At 32.9% G+C, this 17,617-nt stretch overlaps 1 protein-coding gene across 1 annotated transcript; it reads right to left on the reverse strand.

The window, feature by feature from the left end:
• Window positions 1–13,280: 13,280 nt before the first annotated feature.
• LOC112638518 (proline-rich extensin-like protein EPR1) lies at window positions 13,281–15,271 on the reverse strand. The gene is made up of 3 exons (XM_025410392.1): window positions 15,168–15,271; window positions 13,937–13,956; window positions 13,281–13,868 (listed from the first exon to the last, which is right to left on the reverse strand). Exon 3 carries the CDS (start codon window positions 13,866–13,868, stop codon window positions 13,305–13,307), a length of 564 nt encoding a protein of 187 aa, XP_025266177.1. The 5' UTR covers window positions 13,937–13,956; window positions 15,168–15,271; the 3' UTR covers window positions 13,281–13,304.
• Window positions 15,272–17,617: the final 2,346 nt, after the last annotated feature.

Below are 17,617 nucleotides of genomic sequence, written 5' to 3' on the forward strand. Positions count from 1 at the left end.
TTATATTCATTTCTTATTGACTTTAATAATTTTGAAATATCATACAAGTCGTTTAGCATATAATTTCGTTATGAATTTATTAATATTAATTATTAGTTTTATTTAAGATCATTTATTATTCCTTATTAAATTTATTTTCAGACAATTAGACGACCACGACTGCGAGTATAAGTCTTGGCGTTACTATTATGTGGTGCCTTTTACTCTGCTATATTCTTTCGTAAGTATTTCCTTTCGAGACAGTTGCTAATTCGATCATGCATATTCTATATTGAAACTTGCGTAGGTACTTTTATGAAAATCATTTATTAATTTTATATTCGCGCTTTATATTCATTTTGTAAGATTGAATTATTAAGATTTATATTTCTAAAAGTCTCATGTATAGGTTCGTGCATATTCGCTTTAGTTTTTATATTTTATTTTTGAGATTATCAATGTAATAATCATTCTTTAACTAGCTTAAATGATGCTTCTACAGAGTTATTAAAATTATAATTACCTTGTCAGTATATATAGATTGAATAATTCATTCTTTTCAGATGGAGCCTTGCATGTACGTTGGAAGGAGACTGTATATACGTCAGTCTATACTATAGTACTTCTATAGAAAGCGATGAATAATATATGAGTAAGCATAAGTATTTTCCTCTTATTTATTTGGTTCAACAAAATGATTTACTGTCATCGGGAGTTATTGTATAATTATTTTTTAAATAAATAAATCAATATATTGGTATGCATCGATTTTTAATTCCATTATGTATTTCCTTTATAAATTTTGACAACAATGGTCAGGTTCATTTTGTTGTTCCTTTAGTTTGTGTATATATATAATCTACTTCTATTATGTGTCTGGCTATGCGGTTAGTTCTACTAGTATACGATTTTATTTGTTGAATATATATAATAACGAAAGAATTAATCATGGTTTAATATGTATATATTGAATAAAATATGAGTTGAATAATATTTGATTATTGAAATAAGGAAAGAAATAGAAAAGTAAAGAAAAAATTTATGCTTATAATATTTTTTGTTGCGGGACGTAACAATATCGTCAAAAGGATAACATAACAAATACAAGAATAATAAATGTTAAAAATATAATTTAAGTGCCACTGAATAACTACAAGAGATATATATATATATTAATCCCCAACCAACAATGAATATTTAATGAATATCCTATGAAACCTGTAAAGACAAAATTATAAATAAAAACGTAAGATAATAACCAAAATTTAACAATTGATAAAACTAATAAATTATATGGTACTAATAATTATCTATGATTAAAATTGAAATTGCTTAAATACAAATAATAATAATAACACTAATAACAAGAATAATAACAATAATGAATTCGCATAAATTTTAATAAAACTTACCCTTAGAAATAATAATATATCCTTGACCATCAACATTTTAATTCAGCACTGCTTGATTTTCTTGTTAAACCTGTTGACACCTAAAAACAAATAAAAATGAATATATGTTCTTAGACCATAAATTAATAAAAATATTAATGATTAAAAAATTCCAGAAACAAAATTTTAATAATAAAATCTAACGTCAAATTCTACAAAATAATCCGGATAATTATACATACATATATATATATATATATATATATATATATATATATATATATATATATATATGCATCCACTCTTACATAACCAATAATAAACGAATAATAAAACCTTAACAAATAAAAAATATTCACTTATAATAAGCTAATAACGAAATTTAACCAAATACTAGCGGCCCATAACACAAATAATAATTTAAATTGATCTTACCTGAAAATCAAATAAGAATACCTTATATAACGAAGTCAAGTGACCCCCTCCTGGAGGCCTAAAAAATTAATGTAAAATAATATTTGGTCATAAGAATAATAATTTCTAACACGAGGCTGCCAATATTTTATAGAAATTTGCAAAACATTAAGTATAACAAAATGGATAGCATCTATATGCTTAAGGCATATACACATGAGCTAATGAAAAGAAAGAAAAACCAACTAGCATAAATGAACCAAAATAACATAAAATTTAAATTAAAATAATTTAAAAATCAGAATAAGGCCAATGGACACCATCAAGAAAAAGGTAGAAAGAGGAAAATTCTTAAATCAATCACGAACATTTACGATCATACTCTACTATACATGAATGCATGTACCAAGCCTTATAAAATATTAACACTTCATATAAAAAGTTTTCATTTATAATAATCCCCCTTTTTAAGTACTTTAACGACAAAATTTCATAATACCAAACCTTATTAAGTATAATTATGTCAGAATATTACTTACCAGTAAGTCTTTATATGACGAAAATATATGGACACCCTATATTCGTGTTCCTACTCACCGGGTACCCCCCTGGCAAAAGTATCGCCTGAATAAATAAAATAATAATATTAAGGATGGACACCTATAGCTACTATGAATATAAAATGTATATATACAATTGTAAAATGCACGAACATTTACATATGACCACTCTTATACGTATGTATATATATATATATATATATATATATATATATATATATATATATGCGTGCATATAAACATATGCAAATTTAATAATGTAAGACTAAAACCTTCCGAGAAATGAATAAGGCCCAGCTGCATAACGTATGAAATAACACTCAAAACATAGAATCAAAACTCAAAACTTTACTAAATAAAAATGAAAAATTTATAATAATGAGTATAATAGCAGCAAGCTCTACCATGCATAATATACATGTACCATTAAGTCGAGGGAAATAAAACGTGAAAACACGAGAAAAATAAAGAAATAATATGTGTACTTACGGATAATATTGTACGAAGAATATTATGCGTATAACTCTACAAGCCGAATAAACGTGCAAGGCCAAGTCCAGCACGTCGCGTTATCTCCATTGGAATTTTTAAACATCCTCTCCCGACCTAAAGGCAGAGGGAAGATCTAAATTCGCGCTCACATGAGTGGAAACCAAATTAATACATCGACTTCTCTTTTATAATTAAGCATTAACAAAGCATTTTCTATTAATATCACACTATTATCCAGTATCATATACCTCTATATACATATATATGCATACTATATGTAACATGTGAACTGACTACATGTACACATATGTATGCATATTTTATAACAAAATCCAATAAAATAAAAGTAGAAACGTAATAAACAATCGTCAGGACGAAAATTAACATATATTAATATATAAAAATATACACCTTTATATATATATGCATACTATATGTAACCTATAAATTGAATAAATTTACATATACGCATATATATTTTATAACCAAACTCAATAAAATAAAGATATAAATACAATAAATACGCGTCGCGATAGAAATTGACACATATATACATTAACATGTCCAGAAATCTCCCTATATATATGCATACTATATGTAACATACAAATTGAATAAATTTACATATACGCATATATATTTTATAACCAAACTCAATAAAATAAAGATATAAATACAATAAATACGCGTCGCGAGAGAAATTGACACATATATACATTAACATGTCCAGAAATCTCCCTATATATATGCATACTATATGTAGCATATAAATCGAATAAATTTGCATATATGCACATATACTTTACAACAAAACTCAATAAAATAAAGGTATAAATACAATAAATACGCGTCGCGAAAGAAATTAACATATATATGTTAACTTGTCCAACAATATCCCCATATATATGCATACTATATGTGACATATAAATCGAATAAATTCGCATATACGCACATATATTATAATTGAAATATATATATATATATAATTAACCATATAAAATACTATATATATATAACATACTATATAATATGATTTCGCAAAAATTTAACATAAAATAAAAATATAATAACTGTACCAAAAATTCGACATAAATATATATGCATATATATACAATATTAATATTAAATATTTATATAAATATAATTTTATTTATTATTTTATTATATATACGCATACTATATGCATATGTATTTTGTAACAAATTTAACAATAAAACAAAGGAAGGGATATAATAGACTGCTACCGCGACAAAATTAATCGGCACACAAAACATATATATATATATATATTACGAATATTAACAAATAATTAATATTAATAACCCCAAGATTTTATACAATAATTATTGATCTTATACAATGATTATTAAATACGATTCAGTAAAAACTTGCTGAAATCAATTTTCATAAGCAATATGCGAATACATATCTATACATATACATATATATATGCTAATATAAAAGTCGCCCGAACAAAAATCTTCAAAGAATAAAATATTGTCAAAATCAAAAGACCTCTCGAATAAAAGATCACGGTAGAGCGTGCAATAAATTTTTCGAGCACATCCGTCGTGATCATTCTTAGAAGTAAAACGAGCCGCTTTTTCATACGTCGTTCCGAGAACTGTAGGAATGACATTTCTTTTAGCGATAATTAATTTCCATATATTCCTATTGTAAAATTTATTGTAATAATAATGGCTTAACGCATTAGAATTTATTAAAATATTATTCATAGACTTGAGTAATCATTAAAAGTCGACTTTGAAAATTTTAAAATATATACATATAAAACCACAAAAAATTCTAATTGTTGAAGCCTTTATTAAATAAATAAAAATATATCTTGTAAATGATAAATCTCAATAATTAGTCTTAAGATAATTATTAAACCTGGGAATATTACGTGTAATATGCCAGTTTAAGCCACGTAAACGAATTTTAAAAGGTAATTCATTTAAAAAATATTACTGTTACTAACGTGTCTTATAAAGAGAAAGAATGCGATGAGCATTCTTCGAAGGACACCCAGCATATCTATTTTTAGAAAAAGAGATAAGCATCTTCGCATCCGTTGCGTTAGAACCTGCAAAGAAGAACCTCTTATAGCAATCCAAATGCTAAATTTTTCTTTACTAATTATTACTAATTATTAATTTACTAATTATTAATTAATTACTAATTATTAATTTTAACTACATATGCACCATTGTGAAAATCATTGTAATAATAATGGTTTAATACATCAGAATTTACCAAAATATCACTTAAAATTTAAACAATTGCTATAAATCGAACTCAAATTTTCTAATGACATAAATATGATGTTATAAAAATTCTGATTGTTAAAAATCATTATTAAAAATTATTCTAAAATTATTTAATAAATCTAAGACTCAAGACTTGCAATCCCTACCACAAAACTCTCACCCACCACATCGCAAACTCATAGCAGGAAGGGATAGTTCCAGCAGCCGACCCACCAATCACCGAAGAGGCCCACCTCTTCTCCCTACCATTAATCATCGAACCAGAGGAAGGGACTAAAGGCACCTCGGGCGTCAAGTCTCAGCTCTCTACGCCATTAACTCTCGAACTCTCGGTCCTCTAGGCCATTAAATCTCCAGCTCTCGAAGAGGAAAAACCTAGAAGCCTACCGGACACCTTAGCTTATTCGAAAATAACTTAGTCGCGATTTTGATTTTTTCTTTCGGGACTTAGTCTCAATCTCTATTAAGAGAGTTGTATCAACACCAACACTTTAATAAAGTGCTACCATCCAGCAACCTCTGAGTCTTTGGCCATTTTCTGCGCTGCCTTGCCACTTCTTCAGGTTCTCACCGAGGTCGAGCAATCCAGGGAAGGAGCAGCGGTGCCTTTATTCTTCCACTGATCCCGTCATCCGGTAAGGAAATAATAGAATAATAATCATTCTTAATCAACCTTGATAATAACTTTGTATATTAGGTTTATTTATTCTAAATATTAATCAACCTTGATAATAACTTTGTAAATATATTAACAATTTTCCCAGAATCTTATTTGCCCGTATACAGACTTTAAATTTTTCTTTCGAGTTGAATTATTTAAATTTCAACCGATCCTCTGAGAACGCTCAAAGCGTATCCTAGAGTGTAGCGTCGTTCGAGTTAGTCACTCGATGTGCATTGAGTAGCAAATTCTACTCCTCTGCCGCTTTCACGGAGAGCTTTTCTGAAAGAATTTCTCCGTGGACCCTGTGCCGCTGTGACGTGACGTCTTGCACATCGATACTAGACTCAGAATCTAAGACTCGCTCCTAGAGGATCTGTCGAAATAATAGAATTTATGCACTGGCTTACAAGTTAACTATCAAAACATTTCATGAATTTTATACTTATCTGAAGTAAGCCAGCCGCTCTTACCCGTACCCTTGTCTGTATCCTTGAATCTCCAGACCTCTCGGTGCAGCCGCATGCTCCTGGAAATTCAAAATATGCTAAGTAAATTATCACTCGTTGTATGACAATCTTCCTCAAATCCTACTTGTCCGTATACAGACTTTAAATTTTTCTTGGAATTGAATAATTTAAATTTCAACCGATCCTCTGAGAACGCTCAAAGCGTGTCCTAGAGTGTAGCGTCGTTCGAGTTAGTCACTCGATGTGCATTGAGTAGCAAATTCTACTCCTCTGCCGCTTTCACGGAGAGCTTCTCTGAAAGAATTTCTCCGTGGATCCTGTGCCGCTGTGACGTGACGTCTTGCACATCGATACTAGACTCAGAATCTAAGACTCGCTCCTAGAGGATCTGTCGAAATAATAGAATTTATGCACTGGCTTACAAGTTAACTATCGAAACATTTCATGAATTTTATACTTATCTGAAGTAAGCCAGCCGCTCTTACCCGTATTTTCGTCTGTACCCCACTGAATCCCCGGACCTCTCGGTGCAACCGCATGCCCCTGAAAATTCAAGATATATTAAATAAATCGTTAATTGTTGTACCCCAATGAACTGTATATAGCCGAACGTTTCAACCATTATATGAGAACGAGTGAGATATACTATCATAATCTACATTCGTTTATCTCACAATAATCCATTAAGCCGTATTATTCGTCTTAACTCTATGAACCACCTTGCTGTGACTACATTTATCTTATAAAACCATTCATCTTAACAGGTACCTTTCTACGCATCATCGTAAGTAAACCCCTTTTGTGTTAAGTCAATCGCATCAAACATACTAAATAGTCGTATTCCCTCGGTAGATGGTTAACCCCCGCCGAACTTCTTCCGTTGGACGTGAAATTCCCCTCCGTGCCGCGGGTATACGCCGCCGGCGTGCCTCACGGTCGGTACTTAGGCTCCCGATAGCTCGTCAGTTGTTTGCCGACGAGAACGACCTAACAAGCAGAGTAACAAGGTACTCCCCAGTACGTAGTTTCGCGCCCTCCCGCGCATACCCTTATCGTCCTCCCCGAAACCCTCCAGCGGTTCTTCAAGAGGAACAACAGCCCAGAGCCAGGCCGCCATCGCCCAACTACTCTCCCATCCAGGATTCATCTAATCCCAGTTACTCGCCGGTCAGGACACCGGAAGATCTTCCTTCCATACCGGAAGAACGAAGACCCATAGAACGAAGAACAGAAACTGAGGCTGGTCCATCCAACCCAGGTCAGGTTCAGGATCCTCCTGAACCAAATTTCTACCCAGAACCAGAGGACCTGGTCTTACCAAGCAGTATCCAACCCCTCGCAGGACTAACAGACGAAGATTTTATCGAGATCTACGAATACTTGCAGCGAGATAATTTCTTCAATAACCGCGAATAATAACCATATCTAGATATCGCCTTAGAAATGCTATAGAGAAAAACATTAACTACGTACACACATCTATACGTATAACGATACACATTACCTACAACTGTCAAATAATAATAATAATAATAATAAAAAATTTGTAAAGCTTTAAGGAAGTGAAATAATAAAAGAAAACAGATCAAAAGGATAAATTGGGTCAGGTTTAACGCACCTAATTTATTTCCCATCGTCAATCCCTCTCCTGAAAGAAGCGCAAAAGATTCTTAGTTTCTCGGCGTCCTAGGGTATAGCCGGCTTGGCAGGTTGCCCTGAAAAAGAAATAGAGAGAAGTTACAATTGCGTAACAAACAAATACGTGAGAAGTTACGATCGAGACGTAACAACGAATTCAAACGTAACACATGCTATCTTGTAAAATAGCGTTTTATTCACGTTAGTACGTCGTATAGGCGTACGTTATCCGAACTAAAAGCATTCATTTCTACTTAGTTCAGTACTTCACATCATCGCATGCTATCTTGAAAAATAGCGTTTTATTCACGTTAGTACGTCGCATAGGCGTGAATTATCCACATTAAAAGCATTCATTTCTACTTAGTTCAGTACTTCGCATCATCGCATGCTATCTTAAAAAATAGCGTTTTATTCACGTTAGTACGTCGCATAGGCGTGCGTTATCCGGATTAAAAGCATTCATTTCTACTTAGTTCAGTACTTCGCATCATCGCATGCTATCTTGAAAAAAAGCGATTAGTTCCCGTTAGTACGTCGCATAGGCGTGCGCTATCCGGATTAAAAGCATTCATTTTTACTTAGTTCAGAACTTCGCATCATCGCATGCTATCTTGGAAAATAGCGTTTTATTCACGTTAGTACGTCGTATAGGCGTGCGTTATCCGAACTAAAAGCATTCATTCCTACTTAGTTCAGTACTTCGCATCATCGCATGCTATCTTGTAAAATAGCGTTTTATTCACGTTAGTACGTCGCATAGGCGTGCATTATCCACATTAAAAGCATTCATTTCTACTTAGTTCAGTACTTCGCATCATTGCATGCTATCTTGAAAAATAGCGTTTTATTCACGTTAGTACGTCCCACAGGCGTGCGTTATCCGGATTAAAAGCATTCATTTCTACTTAGTTCAGTACTTCGCATCATCGCATGCTATCTTGAAAAATAGCGTTTAATTCACGTTAGTACGTCGCATAGGCGTGCGTTATCCGGATTAAAAGCATTCATTTCTACTTAGTTCAGTACTTCGCATCATCGCATGCTATCTTCAAAAATAGCGTTTTATTCACGTTAGTACGTCGCATAGGCGTGCGTTGTCCGGATTAAAAGCATTAATTTCTACTTAGTTCAGAACTTCGCATCATCGCATGTTACCTTGAAAAAAAGCGATTAATTCACGTTAGTACGTCGCATAGGCGTGCGTTATCCAAATTAAAAGCATTCATTTCTACTTAGTTCAGTACTTCGCATCATAGCATGCTATATTCAAAAATAACGTTAAATTCACGTTAGTACGTCGCATAGGCGTGCGTTATTCGGATTAAAAGCATTCATTTCTGGTTTGTTTAGTACTTCGCATCATCGCATGCTATATTCAAAAATAACGTTTAATTCACGTTAGTGCGTCGCATAGGCGTGCGTTATCCGGATTAAAAGCATTCATTTCTTCTTAATTCAGTACTTCGCATCATCGCATGCTATCTTGAAAAAAAGCGTTTATTCACGTTAGTACGTCGCATAGGCGTGCGTTATCCGGATTAAAAGCATTCATTTCTACTTAGTTCAGTACTTCGCATCATAGCATGCTATATTCAAAAATAACGTTAAATTCACGTTAGTACGTCGCATAGGCGTGCGTTATTCGGTGTTACGTCCCGCTACAAAAATTTATTTTAAATATATAATCAATATATAATCACATTACATTACTACTTATATACTCTCTCGAGTTAGTTTTTTTGCTATTATATAATCGAATAATAATATAAAATTATAGAAGATCAAAATGCTGTATTATTCATACAAAGAGAATATTTCTAAAAATACTTCATTCACTCTTTATATAAAGAAAACTCAGTTATATTTAATTATTCTATATAATGAACCCACATTACATGTGCAAAAGATTCTTTAAATTCATATTAAAACTCTATAGTAAATAGCACATTGATCTTCTTGCCTTATTTTTCATAAAATATAAATTGTAATAAGCCTGCATGGCTTAAGAGATGAAACGCGCCTATAAAACTTCAACACTATTTACTCTCAATGCGCCTATATAACGTTGATCATATATACATACAGTAAAATTCTATATTAAATACTTTAATACTACTCTTATATCATTTTCAGCTCTTATAAGGGGATCAAAAACGCTATAATACAAATAATTCACTCTAATTACTGCTATTACAATATTCTTTCGCCTAGAAAAGCATTATAATCCATATTAAATAGCCTTATTGATCTTCCTTCTATTAAGCGCCTGCAAAACCGCAGCCGTTTATACTCTTAAAGCGCCTACAGAATCTATATCGTATATACAAACGCATAAAAACTTATACCTTTAATACAGTATAAGCAGCGCCTACAGAATAGTAACCTCTTATACTTTTAAAGAGCCTGCAAGACTTCAACCCTTTCTACATGGGATGATAAAGTCAATTCTTACTTTACCGACCAAGGATAAATGATAATATAGGAAATTCCTACCTTACCGACTGATGATAAAACACTTTTCTACCTTACCTACCTATGGTAACATACCGACTTATTGTTACCGACACTTTTCTACCTTACCTACCTATGGTAACATACCTACTTATTGTTACCGACACCTTACTACCTTACCGACTTATGGTAACTTACCAACCCAACGACTTACCGACCTACCAGTTACCGACGTTCTACCAGGAGCATACCTCTTTTATGAATATGCTACCCTGATACTTTAAAATTTTAAAACTTTAATTTTTAAAGTTATTAACCAACAAACATACATATATTTATATATATTCTTTCACTATGAGCATGCCTCTTTCATATACATGCTATCCTAATACTTTAATTTTATTTAAATTCAGAAGTTACCGACATACTAACTTACCGACTTACCGACGTATACCTTCTATGAGAATATACTATCCTGATACATTATAAATCTTTAAACCCAAATTTTGAGGACCACAGCCGAATATTTACACATGTTTTTACATAATTCCATATATTTTCGACTCCCTAATCTACAGGGAGGTCCAAATGTTAAATTCCATTATTCTTACAAATTTTGAAGTCTTGTTGGTAAAACATATTTCTTATACGTACACATACTATAGATACTTTTATTTAGCCGTCTACATATACTATATATGCGTTACTAAATACGCATATTCATATTGTTTATAACAAAGATTCGACCATGAGCTCATCAGTTAAATAATTTATAATAATTTAAAGATAAGCCGATGCGATAATTTGGCGACGCAAATCTATTGTAATCGAAGGACACCTGTCACATAAATTATACGAAAAAATATCGAATGTCACTGATAATCTTCAAGAAAAATATCAAGTATCAGAAGAATTGTTGCCAAAAGTGACTCATCGATGACTCACCGCATCCGGTTGCATCAGAATTTTTGCTACTTCCTGATTGGCTACTCTACTTCCCCCACCACCTCAAGACCCAAAAACGGGGACGCAATCATCGTTCAAACGCCTACGCAAAATTGCGCACGCATCACCCTTCTACCGATGAAAAGATGCGCACGCATCCAATTTTAAGAGGGGAACCAATCATCAGAGACTCCGCCCTGCGAAAAGGAACCTGCTCCCACTCTGCGACAATTGCCCAAAAAGTAGGAATCCCGTTATAAAAACCCATGCAGAGCGACTCTCTTCGCATTTGACTCGATTTGACTCTTAGTTCTCTTAAATTCACACACGTGAGCATTTGACTCACGGTTCTCTTATATTATTAAATTCGTATTTGACTCTCAGTTCTTTCAACGTATAACCTTCACGCAGTCACGAGTATTTATTTTTGAGCCGAAAAGGACTTAGTCCGAGAACTGTCAAATCTTTGTACTTGGAACAAAGTATATTAAAGTTTTATTTTATCATCACTTGAGTCTTCTGCCAGTCATTCATCACCGGCTCCTTCAACTCTCCTACAGCGACGTCACCGAGGTAGACAGTCCTCCCTGGAGATCTTCAACTTTACTCTTCAGTACTCATTGGTAAGTACTTATTTCTTTTATTTTACATACTTCTCTACTATCGTGACTTGCAACGACATTCTACTACATTTACTATCTCTTTATTACGATCTACTACGATCAATTATTGCATCCATGTCTACTCTTGAGATGGTTATATGCAATTATAATTAAACAATTGAAATAATATTGCAATTACATGTCTGATACATAAAGATTTATCGAAGATATTATTATTATTATTATTATTAATTGAATCATTAATACAAATTATTGAAGACTCATTAAAGAGCTTCATTATAAAGACGAATTTACAATCGATTTCAATTTCCGAACAGACTTCCTTAAGTACATTCATGAGAATCACATATAATGGTAGTATGTCTGTCTCTTTTTATCACTAGATTCTCGGCGCGAGATTCAAACGAATATTATTAAAGGAATCATTTTAACTATTTGATTAAAGACTAAGCTAGCCGACACGATATCTATCCTTCCATCTTCCAGTACCTCTGTATTCCTTCAACATTATAATAAACGAAATAAAAAGCAATCTATTTTCCTACCTACCGAAAGTCCAGAAATTTCTATGAATCTACATATATTTTTTCATGTATAATATATAAGGAGTTGGGGAACCTGCCATTTTATTTTACCATATTTCATGGCAGTCCGCCATTTTGTGAACAACTTTCAATAGTACATCGCATATTCTTATTGAAGCAATTTGCCAATGATTTAATTCACTTTTATTGACTCTATTATTTTATTTCCATTTAACAAATTAATTAATTTATTTTATTTAAAATTATATTTATATGACTCATCGTCGTATGACTCATCATATAATTTATTGAAATATTCTGTTAACGAACACCTGCTGTATGACTCATCATCGTATGATTCATCATTGTATGACTCATTTTTATTTTATTTTATATTCGTATGATTCATCATTGTATGACTCATCATAAAATTTATTATAATATAATTAAATTCATTTATCAAATTAAAATCTTTTATTAAATTGAACATTTGGCAATTTGAATTTGTTACGTCTCGATCGTAACTTCTCACGTATTTATTTGTTACGCAATTGTAACTTCTCTCTATTTCTTTTTCAGGGCAACCTGCCAAGCCGGCTATACCCTAGGACGCCGAGAGACTAAGAATCTTTTGCGCTTCTTTCAGGAGAGGGATTGACGATGGGAAATAGATTAGATGCGTTGAACCTGACCCAATTTATCCTTTTTGATCTGTTTTCTTTTATTAGTTTGCTTCCTTAGAGCTTTACAAATCCTTTATTATTGTTATCATTGTTATTATTTGACAGTTGTAGATAGTGTATATTGTTATACGTATAAATGTGTGTATGTAGTTAATGTTCTTCTCTATAGCATTTCTAAGGCGATATCTAGATATGGTTATTATTCGCGGTTGTTGAAGAAATTATCTCGCTGCAAGTATTCGTAGATCTCGATAAAATCTTCGTCTGTTAGTCCTGCGAGGGGTTGGATACTGCTTGGTAAGACTAGGTCCTCTGGTTCCGGGTAGAAATTTGGTTCAGGGGGATCCAGAACTTGACCTGGGTTGGATGGACCAGCCTCAGTTTCTGTGCTTTGTTCTATGGGTCTTCGTTCTTCCGGTATGGAAGGAAGATCTTCCGGTGTCCTGACCGGCGAGTAGCTGGGATTAGATGAATCCTGGATGGGGGAGTAATTGGGCGATGGCGGCCTGGCTCTGGGCTGTTGTTCCTCTTGAAGAACCGCTGGAGGGTTTCGGGGAGGACGATAAGGGTATGCGCGGGAGGGCGCGAAACTACGCACTGGAGAGTACCTTGTTACTCTGCTTGTTAAGTCGTTCTCGTCGGCAAACAACTGACGAGCTGTAGGGAGCCTAAGTACCGACCGGGAGGCACGCCTGCGGCGTATACCCGCGGCACGGAGGGGAATTTCGCGTCCAACGGAAGAAGTTCGGCGGGGGTTAACCATCTACCGAGGGAATACGACTATTTAGTATGTTTGATGCGATTGATTTAACACAAAAGGGGTTTACTTACGATGATGCGTAGAAAGGTACCTGTTAAGATGAATGGTTTTATAAGGTAAATGTAGTCACAGCAAGGTGGTTCATAGAGTTAAGACGAATAATACGGCTTAACGGATTATTATGAGATAAACGAATGTAGATTATGATGGTATATCTCACTCGTTCTCATATCATGGTTGAAACGTTCGGCTATATACAGTTCATTGGGGTACAGCAATTAATGATTTATTTAATATATTTTTATTATTTAATATATCTGGAGATTCAAGGATACAGACGAGGATACGGGTAAGAGCGGCTGGCTTACTTCAGATAAGTATAAAATTCATAAAATGTTTTCGATAGTTAACTTGTAAGCCAGTGCATTAATTCTATTATTTCGACAGATCCTCTAGGAGCGAGTCTTAGATTCTGAGTCTAGTATCGATGTGCAAGACGTCACGTCACAGCGGCACAGGATCCACGGAGAAATTCTTGCAAAGAAGCTCTCCGTGAAAGCGGCAGAGGAGTAGAATTTGCTACTCAATGCACATCGAGTGACTAACTCGAACGACGCTACACTCTAGGATACGCTTCGAGCGTTCTCAGAGGGTCGGTTGAAATTTAAATTATTCAACTCGAAAGAAAAATTTAAAGTCTGTATACGGACAGGTAGGATTCGGGGAAAATTGTCGTACAACGGATGATAATTTATCTAGCATATACTGAATTTCCAGGAGCATGCGGCTGCACCGAGAGGTCTGGAGATTCAAGGATACAGACGAGGATACGGGTGGAAGCGGCTGGCTTACTTCAGATAAGTATAAAATTCATAAAATGTTTTCGATAGTTAACTTGTAAGCCAGTGCATTAATTCTATTATTTCGACAGATCCTCTAGGAGCGAGTCTTAGATTCTGAGTCTAGTATCGATGTGCAAGACGTCACGTCACAGCGGCACAGGATCCACGGAGAAATTCTTTCAAAGAAGCTCTCCGTGAAAGCGGCAGAGGAGTAGAATTTGCTACTCAATGCACATCGAGTGACTAACTCGAACGACGCTACACTCTAGGATACGCTTCGAGCGTTCTCAGAGGGTCGGTTGAAATTTAAATTATTCAACTCGAAAGAAAAATTTAAAGTCTGTATACGGGCAAGTAAGATTCTGGGAAAATTGTCAATAGGCCTAGAATAAATCGAACTAATATACAAAGTTATTATCAAGGTTGATTAAGAATGATTATTATTTTATTATTTCCTTACCGGATGACGGGATCAATGGATGAATGCAGGCACCGCTGCTCCTTCCCTGGGTTGCTCGACCTCGGTGAGAACCTGAAGAAGTGGCAAGGCAGCGCAGAGAATGGCCAAAGAGTCAGAGGTTGCTGGATGGTAGCACTTTATTAAAGTGTTAATGTTGATACAGCTCTCTTAATAGAGATTGAGACTAAGTCCCGAAAGAAAAAATCAAAATCGCGACTAAGTTATTTTCGAATAAGTTAAGGTGTCCGGTAGGCTTCTAGGTTTTTCCTCTTCGAGAGCTGGAGATCTGATGGGCGTAGAGAGAGCTGAGACACAGGCGAGTTAATGGCGCAGAGACACACACCGGCGGCGGCGGCGGCGGCCTTATATACCTTCCTCTGGTTCGATGTTTAATGGTAGGGAGAAGAGGTGGGCCTTTTTGGTGATTGGTGGGTCGGCTGCTGGAGCTATCCCTTCCTGCTATGAGTTTGCGATGTGGTGGGTGAGAGTTTTGTGGTAGGGATTGCAAGTCTTGCGTCTTAGATTTATTAAATAATTTTAGAATAATTTTTAATAATGATTTTTAACAATCAGAATTTTTTTTATAATATCGTATTTATGTTATTAGAAAATTTGAGTTCGATTTATAACAATTGTTTAAATTTTAAGTGATATTTTGGTAAATTCTGATGTATTAAACCATTATTATTACAATGATTTTTACAATGGTGCGTATATAGTTAAAATTAATAATTAGTGATTAATTAATATTTAGTAAATTAATAATTAGTAATAATTAGTAAAGAAAAATTTAGCATTTGGATTGCAGATTCTAACGCAACGGATGCGAAGATGGCTTATCTCTTTTTCTAAAAATAGATATGCTGGATGTCCTTCGAAGAATGCTCACTGCATTCTTTCTCTTTATAAGACACATTAGTAACAGTAATATTTTTTAATGAATTACCTTTTAAAATTCGTTTACGTGGTTTAAATTGGCATATTACACGTATTATTTCCAGGTTTAATAATTATCTTAAGACTAATTATTAAGATTTATCATTTACAAGATATATTTTTATTTATTTAATAAAGGCTTTAACAATTAGAATTTTTGTGGTTTTATATGTATATATTTTAAAATTTTCAAAGTCGACTTTTAATGATTACTCAAGTCTATGAATAATATTTTAATAAATTCTAATGCGTTAAGCCATTATTATTACAATAAATTTTACAATAAGAATATATGGAAATTAATTATCGCTTCGCTTAATAGTTATTATGTCGCTAAAAGAAATTTTATTCTTACAGTTCTCGGAACAACGTATGAAAAAGCGGCTCGTTTTACTTCTAAGAATGATCACGACGGATGTGCTCGAAGAATTCATTGCACGCTCTACCGTGATCTTTTATTCAAGAGGTCTTTTGATTCTGACAATATTTTATTCTTTGAAGATTTTCATTTGGGCGACTTTTATATTAGCACATATATATATATATATATATGTATAGATATGTATTCGCATATTGCTTATGAAAATTGATTTCAGCAAGTTTTTACTGAATCGTATTTAATAATCATCGTATAAGATTAATAATTATTGTATAAAATCTTGGGGTTATTAATATTAATTATTTGTTAATATTCGTAATATATATATATATATATGTTTTGTGTGCTGATTAATTTTGTCGCGGTAGCAGTCTATTATATCTCCTCCTTTGTTTTATTGTTAAATTTGTTACAAAATGTATATGCATATAGCATGCATATACATATAGGGATATTGTTGGACAAGTTAATATATATATGTGTCAATTTCTATCGCGACGCGTATTTATTGTATTTATACTGTTATTTTATTGAGTTTGGTTATAAAATATATATGCGTATATGTAAATTTAGTCAATTTGTATGTTACATATAGTATGCGTATGTATAGGGATAATTTTGGACAAGTTAAGATATATATTTGTAAATTTCCATCGCAACGCTTATTTATTGTATTTATACCTTTATTTTATTGAGTTTTGTATAAAATATATATGCGTATATGTAAATTTATTCAATTTATATATTACGTATAGTATGCATATATATATAGGGAGATTTCTGGACATGTTAATATATATATGTGTCAATTTCTATCGCGACGCGTATTTATTGTATTTATACCGTTATTTTATTGAGTTTGGTTATAAAATATATATGCGTATATGTAAATTTAGTCAATTTGTATGTTACATATAGTATGCGTATTATAGGGATATTTTACATTAATATATATTTGTAATTTTCCTGACGTTTTTATTGTATTTATACTTATTTATTGATTTTGTTATAAAATATTATGCTATATGTAATTTATTCATTATATGTACATATAGTATGCATATATATGTATATAGAGTATATGATACTGGATAATAGTGTGATATTAATAGAAAATGCTTTGTTAATGCTTAAT

Source organism: Camponotus floridanus, unplaced genomic scaffold (genome assembly GCF_003227725.1).
Source record: "Camponotus floridanus strain SB8 unplaced genomic scaffold, Cflo_v7.5 scaffold315, whole genome shotgun sequence".
NCBI lineage: Eukaryota > Metazoa > Arthropoda > Insecta > Hymenoptera > Formicidae > Camponotus > Camponotus floridanus.

Excerpts from the sequence above, each read along its gene's own strand:
- LOC112638518 (XM_025410392.1), bottom strand. The coding sequence starts at position 13,868 with ATGGTTAACCCCCGCCGAACTTCTTCCGTTGGACGCGAAATTCCCCTC.